Source organism: Mus pahari, chromosome 9 (genome assembly GCF_900095145.1).
Source record: "Mus pahari chromosome 9, PAHARI_EIJ_v1.1, whole genome shotgun sequence".
NCBI classification, from domain to species: Eukaryota; Metazoa; Chordata; class Mammalia; order Rodentia; family Muridae; genus Mus; species Mus pahari.
The window spans coordinates 46240421-46256828 of record NC_034598.1 but is presented as its reverse complement, the minus strand read 5'-3'; the positions used below and the strand labels follow the sequence as shown (position 1 = coordinate 46256828).

General features: G+C 41.1%; 1 protein-coding gene and 1 pseudogene across 1 annotated transcript in view; one reads left to right on the top strand and one right to left on the bottom strand.

The window, feature by feature from the left end:
* Window positions 1-1739: 1739 nt before the first annotated feature.
* LOC110326142 (zinc finger protein 431-like) overlaps window positions 1740-16408 on the bottom strand; it is a 31729-nt gene continuing 17060 nt past the window's right edge. Inside the window, exons 2-4 of the mRNA XM_029542082.1 lie at window positions 4171-4297; window positions 3913-3973; window positions 1740-3360 (exon numbers count right to left, since the gene is read on the bottom strand). Of these exons, the coding sequence (XP_029397942.1) occupies window positions 1833-3360; window positions 3913-3973; window positions 4171-4297 (1716 nt within the window). The 3' untranslated portion in view covers window positions 1740-1832. The remainder of the gene's footprint in view (window positions 3361-3912; window positions 3974-4170; window positions 4298-16408) is intronic.
* LOC110326080 lies at window positions 5702-6017 on the top strand (annotated as a pseudogene).

Below are 16408 nucleotides of genomic sequence, written 5' to 3'. Positions count from 1 at the left end.
TATATATATATATATATATATATATATATATATATATATATATATATATATATAAAATCTCAATGCCTTCCCTAGGAACATCTACCATTTCACCCCTGATTTCATCAGGGGTGCTCTCTGGAAAAGGAGGAATATTATACTGAGTACCCAAATGTTGTAAAAGATCCATTCACCACAAATGTATGGGTATATCAGCCACATAAGGTCTTAACTCTCCTATTTGACCTTCTGGTCCCACACATTTAAGCCATCTCACACTTCATTTTTAATAACTTCCCAATTCCCAGAATCTGTGTACTTTCAACTGGTGCAGTTTTGGCTTTGATATAGGGAAACAGTAGCAGCTGAGCAATCCTATCACCTGCATTAAAATGCATCTCATTTTTTACATAGGCCATAATTTTAATTTCCTCTTTGAAATCTTCATCTATATTTCCTGGATGCACAATGGATCTTTGGAAAGTCAATCCACTCCTTTCCTAAATCATTCCTACTGTCCTAGCAGGTAAAGGACCATAAACCCTGTAGATATTTTGTAACATTAAAATTTGGGGGGTAGAGTAAGATATTTATATATGGCCAAGTCTACAGCAGTACTGTCTGCATTAGCACGCACTAGATCTGCGATATTGAGTGTTTTCTGCCTGATTCTTATTTCATGGCTTACAAGAGATACACACCTCGTGCTTTTTGGTTGCAAGACCTTAGACCAGGTCTTGCATTTTTCAATGGTAAGAAAATTGCCTTGGATATCTCTGTTGGACCTACACTCAGGGGTCCAATGGCAACCCTTGCCACATTGCCTGCACACATCTGGAAGCCTAGGCTGTTTTTCTGGTTTATATTAACAAAAGCCATTACCCTTAGAGATGCTTTGACCCTGAACAAATGTTTTCTGAACCAAGTACAATATTCCTTACAATTAATGGACCAGACATTTTGAGATCTGAGACCTTTTGAGCAGCTTGGTCACAGTGTCTTTACAAATGACCAAATTTCCCACAACAGAATCACTAGGTCTCTTGATATTGGAGATGACCAACTTCACCTACAATGGTACACATTAGAAACAGTAGTGCACATAGGAAACAGAGAGGAAAATAACTCATATGAGGACTTTGGTCTCCCAGATGAGCTCATCAGCCTTAACTGCAGCTACCTTCACTCACTGAGGAAATTCTCTGGACTAATTTGTGTTTCTGATAAAGTGTTAAGAACAAGTATTTGTTCCTCAGAATAAGATAACCCACAAAAATGGATGGCAGTTATAAATATCATTTTCGTTTGAAGTATGTTTTATTATTCAAGTTTTTCTGTGTTCTTCTATACTTGGGTGACAATTTGTATACAATCTAAAAAGAAGAGAGTATTTTAAGGATGAAATGGTTCTACTCATCTTACATAAGCACCAGTGAGATGACTCAGTAAGAAAAATATGCTTGTTGTACAAGCCCTTAATACATGTATTAGATTTCATGGTGTTTCTCTCCTGTAAGAATCCTTTCATTCCTTTGAAGAAGACTGTAAGATGCAGAGGTATTGTCCCATTGATTACATTTTAAGGTTTCTCTCCAGTATAAGTTCTTTGATGCATCTGAAGATTACACTGATGTACCAAAGTTTTACTGTATCAATTACATTCATAGGATTTCTCTAGTATGACATGTTCTGTGATAACAAAGACTGCTGCAATATGCAGTCTTTACCACACTGAGTACATTCATGCAGTTTCTCTCCAATGTGACTTCTTTTGTGTATTTGAAGGTAACTGTGACTTGTAAAGGATTTTCCACATTGACTACACTCTGAGGTTCTTTCCAGTGTGGTTTCTTTCATATATTTGAAGATGGTGGAAGAGATGTAAATGCTTTAGCACACTGATTACATTCATTAGGTTTCTCAATATTATGATGTTTTTCATGATTTCGAAGACTACTACGACTTGCGAAGGCTTTACCACATTGATTACACTCATAAGGTTTCTCTCCACTATGACTTCTTTCATGTTTCTGAAGAAGACTGCGACGTGAAAAGGCTTTTCCACACTGATTACATTCGTAAGGTCTCTCTCCAGTGTGAGTTCTTTCATGCATTTGAAGACTACTGCGACATACAAAGGCCTTACTGCATTGATTACACTCATAAGGTTTCTCTCCAGTATGACTTCTTTCATGTATTTGAAGAAGACTCTGACGTGCAAAGGCTTTACCACACTGAGTACATACATAAGGTTTCTCTCCAGTGTGAGTTCTTTCATGTATTTGAAGACTACTGCGAAGTAGAAAAGCTTTTCCACATTGATTACACTCATAAGGTTTGTCTCCAGCATGAATTCTTTCATGTATATGAAGGTGACTGCGACGTGCAAAGGCTTTACCACACTGAGTACATACATACGGTTTCTCTCCAGTATGACATCTTTCATGTATATAAAGATTACTGCAATATGCAAAGGCTTTACCACATAGAGTACATTCATATGGTTTCTCAAGAGAATGATGTTCCTCATGATTTCGAAGACTACTACGACTTGCAAAGGCTTTACCACATTGATTACATCCATAGGGTTTCTCTCCAGTATGAATTATTTCATGTCGATGAAGATCACTGTTATATGCAAAAGCTTTACCACATTGATTACACTCATAAGGTTTCTCTCCAGTATGCACTCTTTTATGTATTTGAAGATGACTGCGACCTATAAAGGCTTTACCGCACTGATTACATTCATAAGGTTTCTCGCCAGTGTGAGTTCTTTCATGTATTTGAAGATGACTGCGAGTTGCAAAGGCTTTCCCACATTCATCACAATCATAGGGTTTCTCTCCAGTGTGAGTTCTTTTGTGTATTTGAAGATGACTGCGACATGCAAACGCTTTCCCACATTCATTGCAACCATAGGGTTTCTCTCCTGTATGACTTCTTTTATGTATTAGAAGATTGCTGCTACGTGCAAATGCTTTACCACATTCACTGCAATCATAGGGTTTCTCTCCTGTATGAGTTCTTTTGTGTATTTGAAGATGACTGCGAGTTGAAAAGGCTTTTCCACATTCATTACAGTCATAGGGTTTCTCTCCTGTATGCGTTCTTTCGTGTATTTGAAGAGAACTGCGACTTACAAAGGCTTTACTGCACTGACTACACTCATAGGGTTTTTCTCTAGTATGGTTTTTTTCATGTTTTCGAAGACTACGGAAATTTGCAAAGGCTTTACTGCATTGAGTACATCCATACGGTTTCTCTTCAGTTTGGATTCTATCATATATTTGAAGAAAATTGTTACAGGCAAAGATATATTGGTTCTTTCCATATCCCTTATGCTCACAAGGCTTGTACCCACAATGACAGATGTTATACCTATTAAAAGAAAAACAACAAACAAAAGATTTTACACTGCATACACACAGGTGAACTTTTCATTCCACATAGATAGGTGCTATAGGGAATAAGGTTTCTCCACGATTTCAACCTTCCTGTTTCCAATAAATTGTTGTTCTCACTAAACTTTGGAAAGTCACTAGAAGTATATGAGTAACACTAGCTTTACTATGGACTATTTGCTTATAAATTCTTAAACATACACTAATCCCATAACCAATGTGCAGGCTTTCTATAATACTTGAATGAGATGAAACTAAATAAATTGGCATTTCTACAATGTGGCTCTCTCAGGGTTTCTAAAACAGTGTCATGTGCTAAGATATTGTTTCCTTGTCTTGTTTCTAAAATGAATGCTTTATAAACACAGGTCAGCTACCTGAAATTCAAGTACATGGTCTTAGGAGAATTTATTAATCATTAATATACATAATGCTGTACTTATTTACACTGTTGCTTTTCTTTAAAACTTAAAGGTAAATTAAATTTTCTTCAGTGATACAGTTATATCAGCTTGCACATGAAATTTACCTTCTATGTCTTCTATAACTTTGATAGTATTCTTCAACATTGTGGTCTTCCAATTTGTAACCTAAAATATAATACCAGAAAATTTATATTATTAGATAGTATGCAAATTTTAAATGAGAATCTTTGGTGAAGTTGAGAACCATGTCTGATTAGTCACCACATTCTTCCCCTGTCACAAGAGAAATCACAGAAGTGCACCAATAACCAAGAAACACTTGTTCCCTTGTTTATAAAGTGAAGGAAAACTAATATTCTTACCTATAGCAGTGAGGTTCCAGTAGGTCTCCAGCATCACATCTCTGTAGAGACTCTTCTGGGAAGGACCCAGCAATGCCCACTCTTCATGAGTGAAGTTCACATGCACATCCTCATAGGTCACCGCAGCCTAAAATAGCCCACACATGTACATAATAGAAATGGTGAGACTGACCGGGCGTGGTGGCACACGCCTTTAATCCCAGAATTCAGGAGGCAGAGGCAGGTGGATTTCTGAGTTTGAGGCCAGCCTGGTCTACAAAGTGAGTTCCAGGACAGCCAGGGCTATACAGAGAAACCCTGTATCAAAAAACCAAAAAAAAAAAAAAAAAAAAAAAAAAGAAAGAGAGAGAGAGAGAGAGAGAGAGAGAGAGAGAGAGAGAGAGAGAGAAATGGTGAGACTGACTGCATTGTAAATGTGCATTCACTGAGAATATATTTGCATAATTCTGGGTGCTCTACACATTTATTCCATATCACAGAATTTCAAACGCAGTCAGCAAGTCATTTTCCAAGTCAATAGAAAAGGGGGATCACACCACTCATTTTCAGACCTACTGAGTTCCATAGGTCATTGCAGGAAAAGTGACTACTAACAAATAATACAGAGAGACCCTCAAACTGATCACAGAGTATACTTTAGCAAAACTGTATAAAAATTACTAACTTCAAAAAAAAAAGATGAAGAAAATGGATGTGGTGATGCACACCTTTAATCCCAGACCTCAGGAGGCAGAGCGCAGTGCATCTCTGTCATTTCTGGGCCATCTTAGTTTATGCAGTGATTTCCATGTCACCCAGTGCTACTTCATGAGACCACCAAAGCAAACGACAACAAAAAGAATGAGAAAGGAAGCACTCAATCAAAATTCCTGCAAAGAGTTAAAATGTACTTCAGCTCAATAATAGCCTATCATAAAACTTAAGTGACCCCAGTTTAAATTATAAGGGAAATATAATATTCCTACAAAAGAAAGCATTTTTAGTAAGTGACTAAGAGATCAAGAGTTCTCAAAAATATTGGCAAATAAATACTGATCCAAAATCAACACCAAAAACCATAAGGAAGAAAGATGGGTCAGCAGTTAAGAGCACACGTTGCTTTTGCAGAGGACCTGGATCAAATCCTAACACTCGCTCGGAAGTTCCCAGGCATTCATAACTCCAGATCAAGAGAATCCATTGCTCTCCTCTCACTTCAGGAAACATCAGGCACACAAGTGGTGCACATCTATATACATGTATATGTGAACATATGTATGTGATACATAAATATATATATATATGCACAAAAGATTCATGCACTTTTTTTTCAAAATCAAAACTATACACAAAGGTAGAAAGAATGTTAAATTGCAATACGACGATCCTGAAGCCTCAGTATTAATGTCATGAATGCATGCCATCCTGGTGAAAACAATACCCTCTGTCAAGGTTCCAAAGTCAAGCTGTGAGCAAAGCTCGGCACAGGAGTAACAGCGTGACACATACAAAACCTAATTCTGCTTTCTAAATTGATAGCAGTCCTGCAAACATGGTGGATGTCCCTAAGACTCACCAGACATTCTGCAACAAATATGGGAAGCACCAATCCCACAAGGTGACACAGTACAAGAAGAGCAATGATTCTTTGTACACCCAGGGAAAGTGGCGTTATAACAGGAAACAGAGTGGTTATGATGGACAAACTAAGCCTATTTTCCACAAAAAGTCTTAAAACTACAAAGAAGATTGTGCTGAGACTTGAGTGTGTTGAGCCCAACTGCAGATCTAAGAGGATGCTGGCTATTAAGAGATGCAAGCATTTTGAACTGGGAGGAGATAAGACGAGAAAGAGCCAACTGTTCTAAGCCAACTTTGTTATGAAGACAATGAAATCTTGACCTTTCAATCCCTTAAAAAAATAATTCTATCAGCCAGTGTCTTAGTCAGTGTTTCTATTCCTGCACAAACATCATGACCAAAGAAGCAAGTTGGGGAGAAAAGGGTTTATTTGGCTTACATTTCCATACTGCTTTTGATCACCAAAGGATGCAGGACATGAACTCAAGCAGGTCAGAAAGCAGGAGCTGATGCAGAAGCCATGGAGGGATGTTCTTTACTGGCTTGCTTCGCCTGGCTTGCTCAGCCTGCTCTCTTATAGAACCCAAGACTACCAGCCCAGAGATGGCACCACCCATAAGGGGCCCTCCCTTGATCACTAATTGAGAAAATACCTTACAGCTGGATCTCATATGGGCATTTCCTCAACTAAAGCGCCTTTCTCTGTGATAACTCCAGCTGTGTCAAGTTGATACAAAATTAGCCAGTACAGCCAGCAATATAAAAATAAAATACATAAGGCCAGAAAATTATCTTAGTGAGCAGCTGCTTCTATTCTACCTTACATTTTTCAGGGATGGAGTGTGTAATGGTGGAAAGGTGTGGGTGCATGGAAAAAAAAGCATGGTGCTCAGTTTGAACCACCAGAAGACGTAAAAAGAAGATGAAGTGTGGTGAGAATATAAACACTCAACACCCTTCCCCAGAGACTAACTTCCTCCAGAAAGGATCCTCCTCCTAAGGTTCCATAAGCACTCCAATGAAAGCCACAAACATGAGACAAATGTTCAAATAAACCATCCTACCTGGGAGAGTTGTCATTCAGCCTACCACATTTCAACACAGGTCATGGCATGTTCCTGTGTAGAGCCTATTCCAGTCATCCCATTACGCAAAATATACTTAGTTTTACTTCAAAGATTCCCATATTATGAAATAGTCCCAACATTGTTCCAGTGTCCAAAGGTTTTTCTGACACTCCAGGTAAGATCTTGACTGTGATATATTTATATATATTTATATAGATAGATAAATAGATATAGATGTAGATATATAGATAAATATATATATAGATAGATATATAGATATGGCTTTCCAATGCACAATGGCACAGAATACTCTTTCCAACGAAGAGAAAGAAAAACTGGACCAAGGAAAGACTAAAATCATTCTAGGCAAACCCAAATCTTGCAGCTCTGTGTCTCAATTTCAAAGAGTTTAGATGGCTCTTTCTCTCTGCAACTTCTCTTCTTCACCATGGTTTCATTTAAAAAAGGATAAATGCCCTGTGATTTATAGACTATTGAAACCACATGGCATAAACCAAGCAGCCAACACCCATCAATTCCCTGGTGTCCTCCATTCCACAAGGAGATGTCAGACTTCCACGCTGTGTGTTTGCTTTGATTTATTTTTACACACTGATTTACCTGATGTATATACTTGCTTTCCCAGCCAAATGAGAAATTCTATTAGCTGTGTGGCTCCAACAAATAGTTATCCAGTTATCAAAGGAAACTGCTAATGATCTACAATGCTTAGACTTCAAAGACTCGTGTGAATTTGCATCAGCCTGGACAGCCAACCTTGGGCAAACACACCCCAGGGGAATCAAAACAGCCTTCCGGGGAGCTACGTGAGCTGCAGTCAGTGAGCAGCTAGGACAGCAGGAGGCTGCAGATACAGGTGAAGCTGGGTCTTACTGCCTCACCTCACACTCCTACCCCCCCCCTGCCCCCGCCACTGGTAATCTCCATACCTGTTTTCCCTAAGACACTAAGGACTCCTCTCTTCCATCTGTCGCATCCATTCTTATGTCTACCCAAGCATACCCTAGGAACCTGTAGTTTTATATTCATTTCTTAGTTGCTTTGACATGAACAAGGTATGGAAAAAGAACATTCTAATATTGTTTCCTTATCAACTATTTAAGATGTTTTTTCTGTATTCTGGATCTTACAGTCCTTAAACTTTGAGTAACTAATCCCAGATTGCAATCATTTTGGGAGAAGGGAGCAAAAGGGGTTTGTTTTACTCACATTTTCATATAACAGTTTGTAATAGTTTGTATAGGCTTGGCCCAGGAAGTGGCACTATTAGGAAGTGGCACTATTAGGAAGTGTGACCTTGTTGGAGGATGTGTGTCACTGTGGGGGTGGGCTTAAGACCCTCATCCTAGATGCCTGGAAACCAGTATTCTGCTAGCAGCCTTCAGATGAAGATGAGAACCCTCAGCAGGAGATATAAAACTCCTGCACCACACCCACTTGGATGCTGCCATGTACCCACCTTGATGATAATGGGCTGAACCTCTGAACCTGTAAACCTGCAGCAATTAAATGTTGTCTTTATAAGACTTGCCTTGGTCATGGTGTCTGTTCACAGCAGTAAAACCCTAAGACAAAAGTTGGTGCCAGGAGTGGGGTATTGATGTGACAGGCCTGACCATGCTTTTCCAAATATAGATTTGGGGACTTTGGATTTGCAAAGCAGTGCTATGCTTTAAATGGGACTTAATGAGCAATCCTAGTAGGAATATGGAAGACTTTGTTACTAAGAGTGATTTGAATTGTGCAGACCTGTCCCAAGAAGTTTCAGTGGAGAATTTCAGTATGTGGCCTAGAGGCCATTTTTTGTGGTATTTTGGTGAAGAATGTGGCTCCTTTTTGCCCTTGTCTGAAGAGTCTACCCGAGGCTAAGGTGAAGAGAATCAGATTAATTGCACTGACAAATGAAGTCTCAGAAATGAGTCTAAGTGAAGAAAAACTTAAATCCAGGCTTGGTGGACCATACCTTTAATCCCATCATAGACTTTGTTCTCTGGTTAAGTCCCATGTAGAGGATTTTAAACAAGTGGAGCAAGCTTTAAAAGGAAAAATAAAAATGGTTCAAGTATTAAACAGGTACCAGGAAGTGAAATGGAGCCTTATCCTGTGTTCTAGGAGACAGCAGATGAAGGGAGTGGGACTTTGGGACAAGATCCTACCAGCTAAGTTTAGATCCAGGCATGGAGGTACAAGCCTTTAATCCCAGGAGATAAAGCCAAGCAAATCTCTTGAGTTCAAGGCAATCCTGGGAAAAAGTAGGCTCTAAGTGAAGAAAAACTTAAATCCAGGCTTGGTGGACAAAACCTTTAATCCCAGTGTTTAGGAGACAGACATGCAGATCTCTGAGTTCAAAGTTAGTCTATGGAGCAAGTTCCAGAACAGCCAAACTTAGGCAGTGAAGGTGTTGAAGAACAGAAAGCTGGTTATAATGTAATAGAACAAGAGAGCCATGTTCCAGCCCCAGCAAGCAGTGAAAATCCACAGTTTTGGCCATGTGGCTCTGGCTTTAGAGTCCAGAATAGAAGGGACTACTAGTACAATTGATGCTGGTTAGCTGGAGCTAAGTGGTGATTAAGAAGAGAGCAGCATCATTGAGGTGACATCTTCTGGGAAATATTTTCTGAGAACAAAGAAGCTGTGTTCCAGAGATAGCCAAGGTTGTACCTCCTGCTGCAGCCGTACTTGGTAATGTGGTCATGAAGAGCAGCTAAGGTTTGGCACTGTGAGAGTCCATGGAAGGCTATTGGTGCAGCCTCAGTTGTAGTTGATCGTCCAGGACTGAAGGGATCATGCAAAGGAGTTAAGGCTTGGCACCATGATGAGAGCCTATGAGAGACTATTGGTAAAACCCCAAGTTGCAGTGGAAGACCCCAGTATACTGAAGATGCCACTACCATGGGGATGATCACCAAGAACAACAACAGCAATAGAGTGAATCAACCTGAGCTTAGAGTGCTACAGAGGGCAGAGCTGGAGAAGTGATGATGGCCCTTTGGAGGAGTCCAGAAGATCATGTGTGGATCCCAGACATTGGAACAAAAAAGTGTAATATTGAAGTTGCCTTGAAGGCCCCAAGATGTTTGAGATGCCAGAGCCGTGAGATATCTGCTGACAAAATCTGCTAAGAGGGGGTGGAACCAGCCCAGAAAAAGAAGTTTGTTGCAGTCAACAAAGATGAAAAAGGAGTTGGAGATCTGAAGACCACTTTGACATCAGACATGGAAATGCAGAGTCTGAAGTTCGCCCAGCTAGTTTCCTGTCTTGCTTTGGAGATTACAGTTAAGTGACTGGATGGATCTCAGAAGAGATTTTGAACTTTGGACTTTTAACATTGTTGAGACTGCTAAGGGGATTTTGGAAGTTGGAATAAATGTACATTTTATTATGCTGTGGCTAGATATGGTCCCCATAAACTCATATGTTTGAACAAGCCTATGGGGGCCAGGGAGTGGAATGTGATGGTTTGTATGTACTTGGCCCAGAAAGAAGCCCTATTAGAAGGTGTGGACTTGTTGGAGTAGGTTTGTCACTGTGGGTGTGGGCTTAAGACCCTCATCCTAGCTGACTGGAAGTATTCTTCTAGCAGTCTTCAGCTGAAGGTATAGAACTATCAGTTGTTCCTGCACCATGCCTGCCTAGATGCAGTAAAATCCTAACTAAGATACAGTTCATTATCAAAAAGTTAGAACAGAAACCCAAGCCAGGCATGAATCTTGAGGCAGAGGCCATAGAAGTTTGCTGTTTTCTGGCTTGCTCCTCATGGCTTGCTCAGTCTGCCTTCGTACACAACACAGGACCAATAGCCCATGCTTGGTACAACTACATTTGGCTGGGCCCTCCCCTATCAATCACTAATTAAGAAAATCCTCCACAGCCACTGTCTTAGTTAGGGTTTTACAGCTATGAACAGACACCATGACCAAGGCAAATCTTATAAAGACAACATTTAATTGGGGCTGGCTTACAGGTTCGTAAGTTCAGTTCATTATCATTAAGGCAGAAGCATGGCAGCATCCAGGCAGGCATGGTGCAGGAGGAGCTTCGGGTTCTACATCTTCATCCGAAGGAAGCCAAGAACAGGCTGGGCATCCTCAGGCAACCAGGAAGATCTCCAAGCCCACCCCCACAGTGACACACTTCCTCCAACAAGGCCACTCCTTCTAATAGTGCCACTCCCTGGGACGAGCATATGCAAACCATGACAGCCACTTTTTATTCTTTGTGAATTTCACATCATGCACCCCAATACCTCTCATCTGCCTGCCCCTTTGTTTCGGCCCTCTGCCCTTTCAACTCCCTCCACCCCAGAAAAAAAAATCTTGTTGTGGAAGCCATTGTGTATGTAGCACCCTGTGTCTCACAGTATAAACTTTTGTCCACACATCTTAGTTGTAAATGTTCATTGCAATGAGTGATTGATCTGGTTTGAGTCCTCTGGCCTCTACTACCTCACCAGAATTCCCCTCGGATATCCTGTTGTCCTGTGTTGTGGAGATTCTGGAACTTTAGATCTGCAAGTGAAGCCCCTTCATGCACCCCAGCAGTTCATAGATGAAGTAGATGTTGGGGTGACTTAACTCATAGCCCTGGATATTGACCTGAATGGTAGCTAAGTTGGTCACACCACCAGCTCACCCACACCTATGTCACCAGGGCCAGCTTTACTGTCCTGCTCAAGCAAGGCATAGGCCAAGCCCTCCCAAGTGCTGCAGCCACTAAGTGGCAAGGCCAACTCTCCTGCCTGATATAGGTGGCAAGGGTTGGAGGTGGGGGGAATCTCTCCCTCCAAACAACAAGGGGTGTCAGGGCCAGCACAGACCAGGGATGTCTGCATGGCTTTTGGTAGTAATTCAGGCCATGGACACCTACACAGACACCTGCTGCTGCAAGCCCTCTGACCCAGACATGAGCTTGAGCAGCTGCACAGGTCAGGACTTCACCATGACTTCACCATAGCCTCAGGGGACATAGCATTCTACTCACATCAGGCTGCTTTTTTCACCTTTTGCATCTGTTGAGCCACTGTAAGGCCAGAAAGTTGTGCAATTTCAGGAAGCCAATTTGAAGCAAGAGCAAGGCTGAGACATGTCCAAATCCCAAAAATCTTGTCCTGAGACCACCAGGGGGTAGGACTTTTCCCTCTTTCAAGTCTGCATGTTCTAGTGCACATAGGCTCTACAACCCCAACCCTCTGCCACCCTGAGATAGCTACATAGCCTGGAGACCAAATTGCACATTTTGCTTCCTCTCTCCCTGAGGACACACCCAGCAAGCGACTGGAATTCCTCTTCACGCTAATGGAGTGTGCCCAGCACCTCAGCCCAGCCAATGATGTACACTCACTGAAAACCTACCCACTTCCCAAGGTCCATATAGCCCTTGCTACCCCCAACAAAGGAGAGCTGTTTGACTGAGAATCTCTCCAAGGCTTTTTCTCCCCGGCATTCAAGCTGGCTAGATCCTGCAAATACACCCCACCTGCATATGCTTCTTTCCTTTCATTCTAGGCATGTGGATATAACAGTGCCTGGATACCCTGAGAGAGGAAACAGAACCAGGCAATAAAGCCTAGGTCACCTGATCTGTACAAGCTGCTCTTAAAAAGTCACCTGCACTTCAGCTTTCTACAGCAGGTATTCAGTGGCAGTCACACAAGAGAACCACTGTGCCCATGAGAACTGGATTCAGTGGCAGTCACACAAGAGAACCGCTGTGCCCATGAGAACTGGATTCAGTGGCAGTCACACAAGAGAACCACTGTGCCCATGAGAACTGGATTCAGCAGGTAGCAAGGTCTTCTTCTCTTGAAATTACAACTGGAGGAAGTTTTGTCTGTCTGTTTCAAATGTATAATGTATGTGGCCACTACATGTTTGTTTCTGACTGTTCTTAAATGTATGCGTATACAATGTTCTACATGTCTTGGTTATAGATTATTGGCTTATAAGTTATCAGGTATGGTTAAAAATCTGTAACATCTGTATCAAAAAGTTAACTTAAAACTCATAACTCAGGGTGGGAGCCATTCTGGGTAGCAGCACGTGGCATGAGCTAACCAAGGAAACATGTGTCCAAAGATACATTTAAATCAGGAAAAGATTTTATATAATTTCTGTCCTGTCTTAAAACCCAAGGGGTGGCTGTGTGGCTGTGGGTGTGGGTGTGGGTGGGTATGAAAGTATTAAAACTGCACCTCCATACACATTCATGTACAAAAAAAAAAACTTTGCAACTTTGTAACATAAAAGTAAGCCAGTTATTGATTTTGGAAACACTGAGTTATTTACACTGTTAAATCTTGGTTTTGCCTTCTAAAACTGACTGTGCTCTATGACTTCACTCTTTACACAGGTACTTTTTCAATACTGCAAAACATGCAATTGAAAATTTTTAAACTTCTATAAAGAAAATTTAGAAATTTTACAAAAAATTAAAAACTGGACATTTTAGAAAAAGCAAATTTTTAAATTTCTAAGGCTATGAGGCAATTTAAAATTCATCAAATATTTTATTGTAATGACCTTATCAATATATGATCTAGATGGATAGATAAATAAGACTAATAAATGCCACAGCTAAACACCAGGCAACAAAATTCCTATCTTATGAGGCAATAGAACAATGACCTTAGGCAGTCTGATAAGGAACTTGAAACAGTTTCTCAACCTATGGATTGAAACCCTTTGAGACTCAAAAGACCTTTCTGCAGAGGTCCCCTAGCGTTGCCAGACTGTCATATCTTTGTTTTAAGGTTGTGGCCACAAAAACATAAAAGAAGAATTATGTTTAAGGATTCCAGGATTAAAACACTAAGAATCACTTGCTTAAAAATATGTCTCTCTTTACCTATCTGTTCCAACTAACACAGACTGACTTAAAGATACATGCCTAACCTCAGCTTAGAAAAAGGCTCTACTGCATATGGAGCAGAAGACGGCCTGGTCGGCCATCATTGGGAGGAGAGGCCCCTTGGTCTTGCAAACTTTATTTGCCCCAGTACAGGGGAACACCAGGGCCAAGAAGTGGGAGTGGGTGGGTAGGGGAGCAGGGAGGGGAGGGTATAGGGGACTTTGGGGATAGCATTTGAAATGTAAATGAAGTAAATACCTAATAAAAATTGGAAAAAATAACACAGGAAAAAAAAGGGAGGGGAGGCTCTATAAGACTGGGTTGTAAGTAGACCTGCAAGGCATGTTTTTTGTTTTTTGTTTTTTAATTTAGTAATTAATGGGGAGAACACAGTCTACTAGGAGTGGTGCCATCCCTGGGCTGGTGGTCCTGGGTTCTATGAGAAAGCAGGCTGAGCAAACCATGGGAAGCAAGCCAGCAAGCAGCATCCCTCTGTGGCCTCTGCATCAGCTCCTGCCTCCAGGTTCTTTCCCCGTTTGAGTTCTCGTCCTGATTTCCTTCGATACTGAACAGTGATGTGGAAGTATAAGCCAAATAAACCTTTTCCTCCCCAACCTGTTCTTTGGTCATGATGTTTCATCATAGCAACAGAAAAACTAAGACACCTACCTACATGACATATTGTTCTAAAAAATAAATGAATGAATAAACCACTTGCAGAAAATTGAATCAAGTTCATAATAAGTGAGAAGCATTGGAGAACAGAAGCAAATAGAGATTGAGAGCAGTAATGTACATACAAAAATGATATTTTAAAAGGGATACTGCAGTGTTCTGAATGGGAATGACCCACATAGGCCCTTATGTTTGATTGAGTGGTCATCAGGAAGTGGCAATGCTTGAGAAGGATCAGGACATGTGGTCTTCTTGGAGGAAGTGTGGTCTTAGAGGAAGTATGTAACTAGGGGCATACTAGTCACATGGGCTGAGTTTCAATACTTAGTCAGGAGGAAGTGGCACTCCTTGGCAGAGAATAGTGGTGTAGAAAAAAGTGTCACTTGGGGTGTACTTTGAGGTTTCAAGGGCCCAAGCCAGGACCATTGGCTTTCTCTCTTCCTGCTGCCTACAGATCCAGATGTAGAACTCTCAGTTAACATGCCAGCTGGCATGCCACCATGCCACCATGCTCTTTTTTTTTTTTAAAGATTTATTTATTTATTATATGTAAGTACACTGTAGCTGTCTTCAGACACTAGAAGAGGGCATCAGATCTTGTTACGGGTGGTTGTGAGCCACCATGTGGTTGCTGGGATTTGAACTCCGGACCTTCGGAAGAGCAGTCGGGTGTTCTTACCCACTGAGCCATCTCACCAGCCCGCCACCATGCTCTTGACTATGATAACAAAAGAATAAATCTCTGAAACTGTAAGCAATCCCCAACTAAATGCTTTCTGTTATAAGAATAGTCATGGTCTTGTCATAGCAATAAAACACAGGCTAACTGTATTAGTTAAGGTTTCCATTGCTGTGAAGGGACATCAAGACAACAGCAATTCTTACAAAAGAAAACATTTAATTGGGGCTGGCTTACAGTTTCAGAGACTTAGTCCATTACCATCATGGCAAGAAGCATAGTAGCATCCAGGCAGACATGGAGCTGGAGAAATCCTGAGAGTTCTAAGTCTTGGTCTATAGGCAGCAGAAGAGGGGGACTGTGTCACACTGGCCACATATGATCATAAAGGAGAAGTCAAAGGTCACCTCCACAGTAGCACACTTCCTTCAACAAGACCACACTTACTCCAACAAAGCCACATCTCCTCACACTCCCTAGGAAGCAAGCATTCAAACACATGAGTCTATGAGAGCCATATCTATTCAAACCACCACATTAAGCCACATATTGAAACTTGGCTTTTAAAAGAGATTAAAAATAAATAAAAGCTAGATATTTTGACTTTAAAACAGAATAAATTCTCTGGTAGAGAAAAATGCCATTAATAGGTGACTATCTGGCCTGGCCTGTGTAAATGTTAACTGCTGAGTGCTGTAAGAGGCCACACAATCCACAGCCCGACAGCCTGTGCCTCAGCCCTCCTACCAGGGTGAAGTGAGCCAACCACATTGGCATCTACTTACCCGCATGAGAGAGGTGTTCAACTGAAAATTTCATTAGCCCAAAATAATATCCCAAAATTGGACCCACCAATTTGGTTTGGCTTCATGTATATGGTCTGAATTGATGCATGCTAGGAAAAGTACACAGAAAGTCACTCACCTGACACATCAGAACCTTCTTTATAACAAAAACCCCAGCAGCTCACGGAATTAAACTTAAACAACTTGTAACTCAGCTATTGCTTAGCCTGTCTCCCTCTGCAATGGACACAGTAAACTTTTCCTTCTAGTCTGGTCTCAAGGGAGAAGCCATACTCCACACACAAATCCTTTTCCTGTTACTGTTACGGACAGCCTTATGGACAGCCCACGACATGAGTCACATAGATCATTTTTTAGAACCGTGTGATGTTACAAACCTTTAATCCAAGAGTTGAGGATGTTGACTCTGAAAGGGCACAAGGCCTAGGTAGCCACATAGTGGGATGAAGGCAACCTGAGTCAACATAAGAGACCTTGTCATAAATATATTTTTTTAAAAGCCCTACCTGGACGAGTAAGAGTCGAGAGAGGCACGGGGCTCACAGACTGTGTGAGCTGTGTTGTTGAGAATAGTCAAATAACAA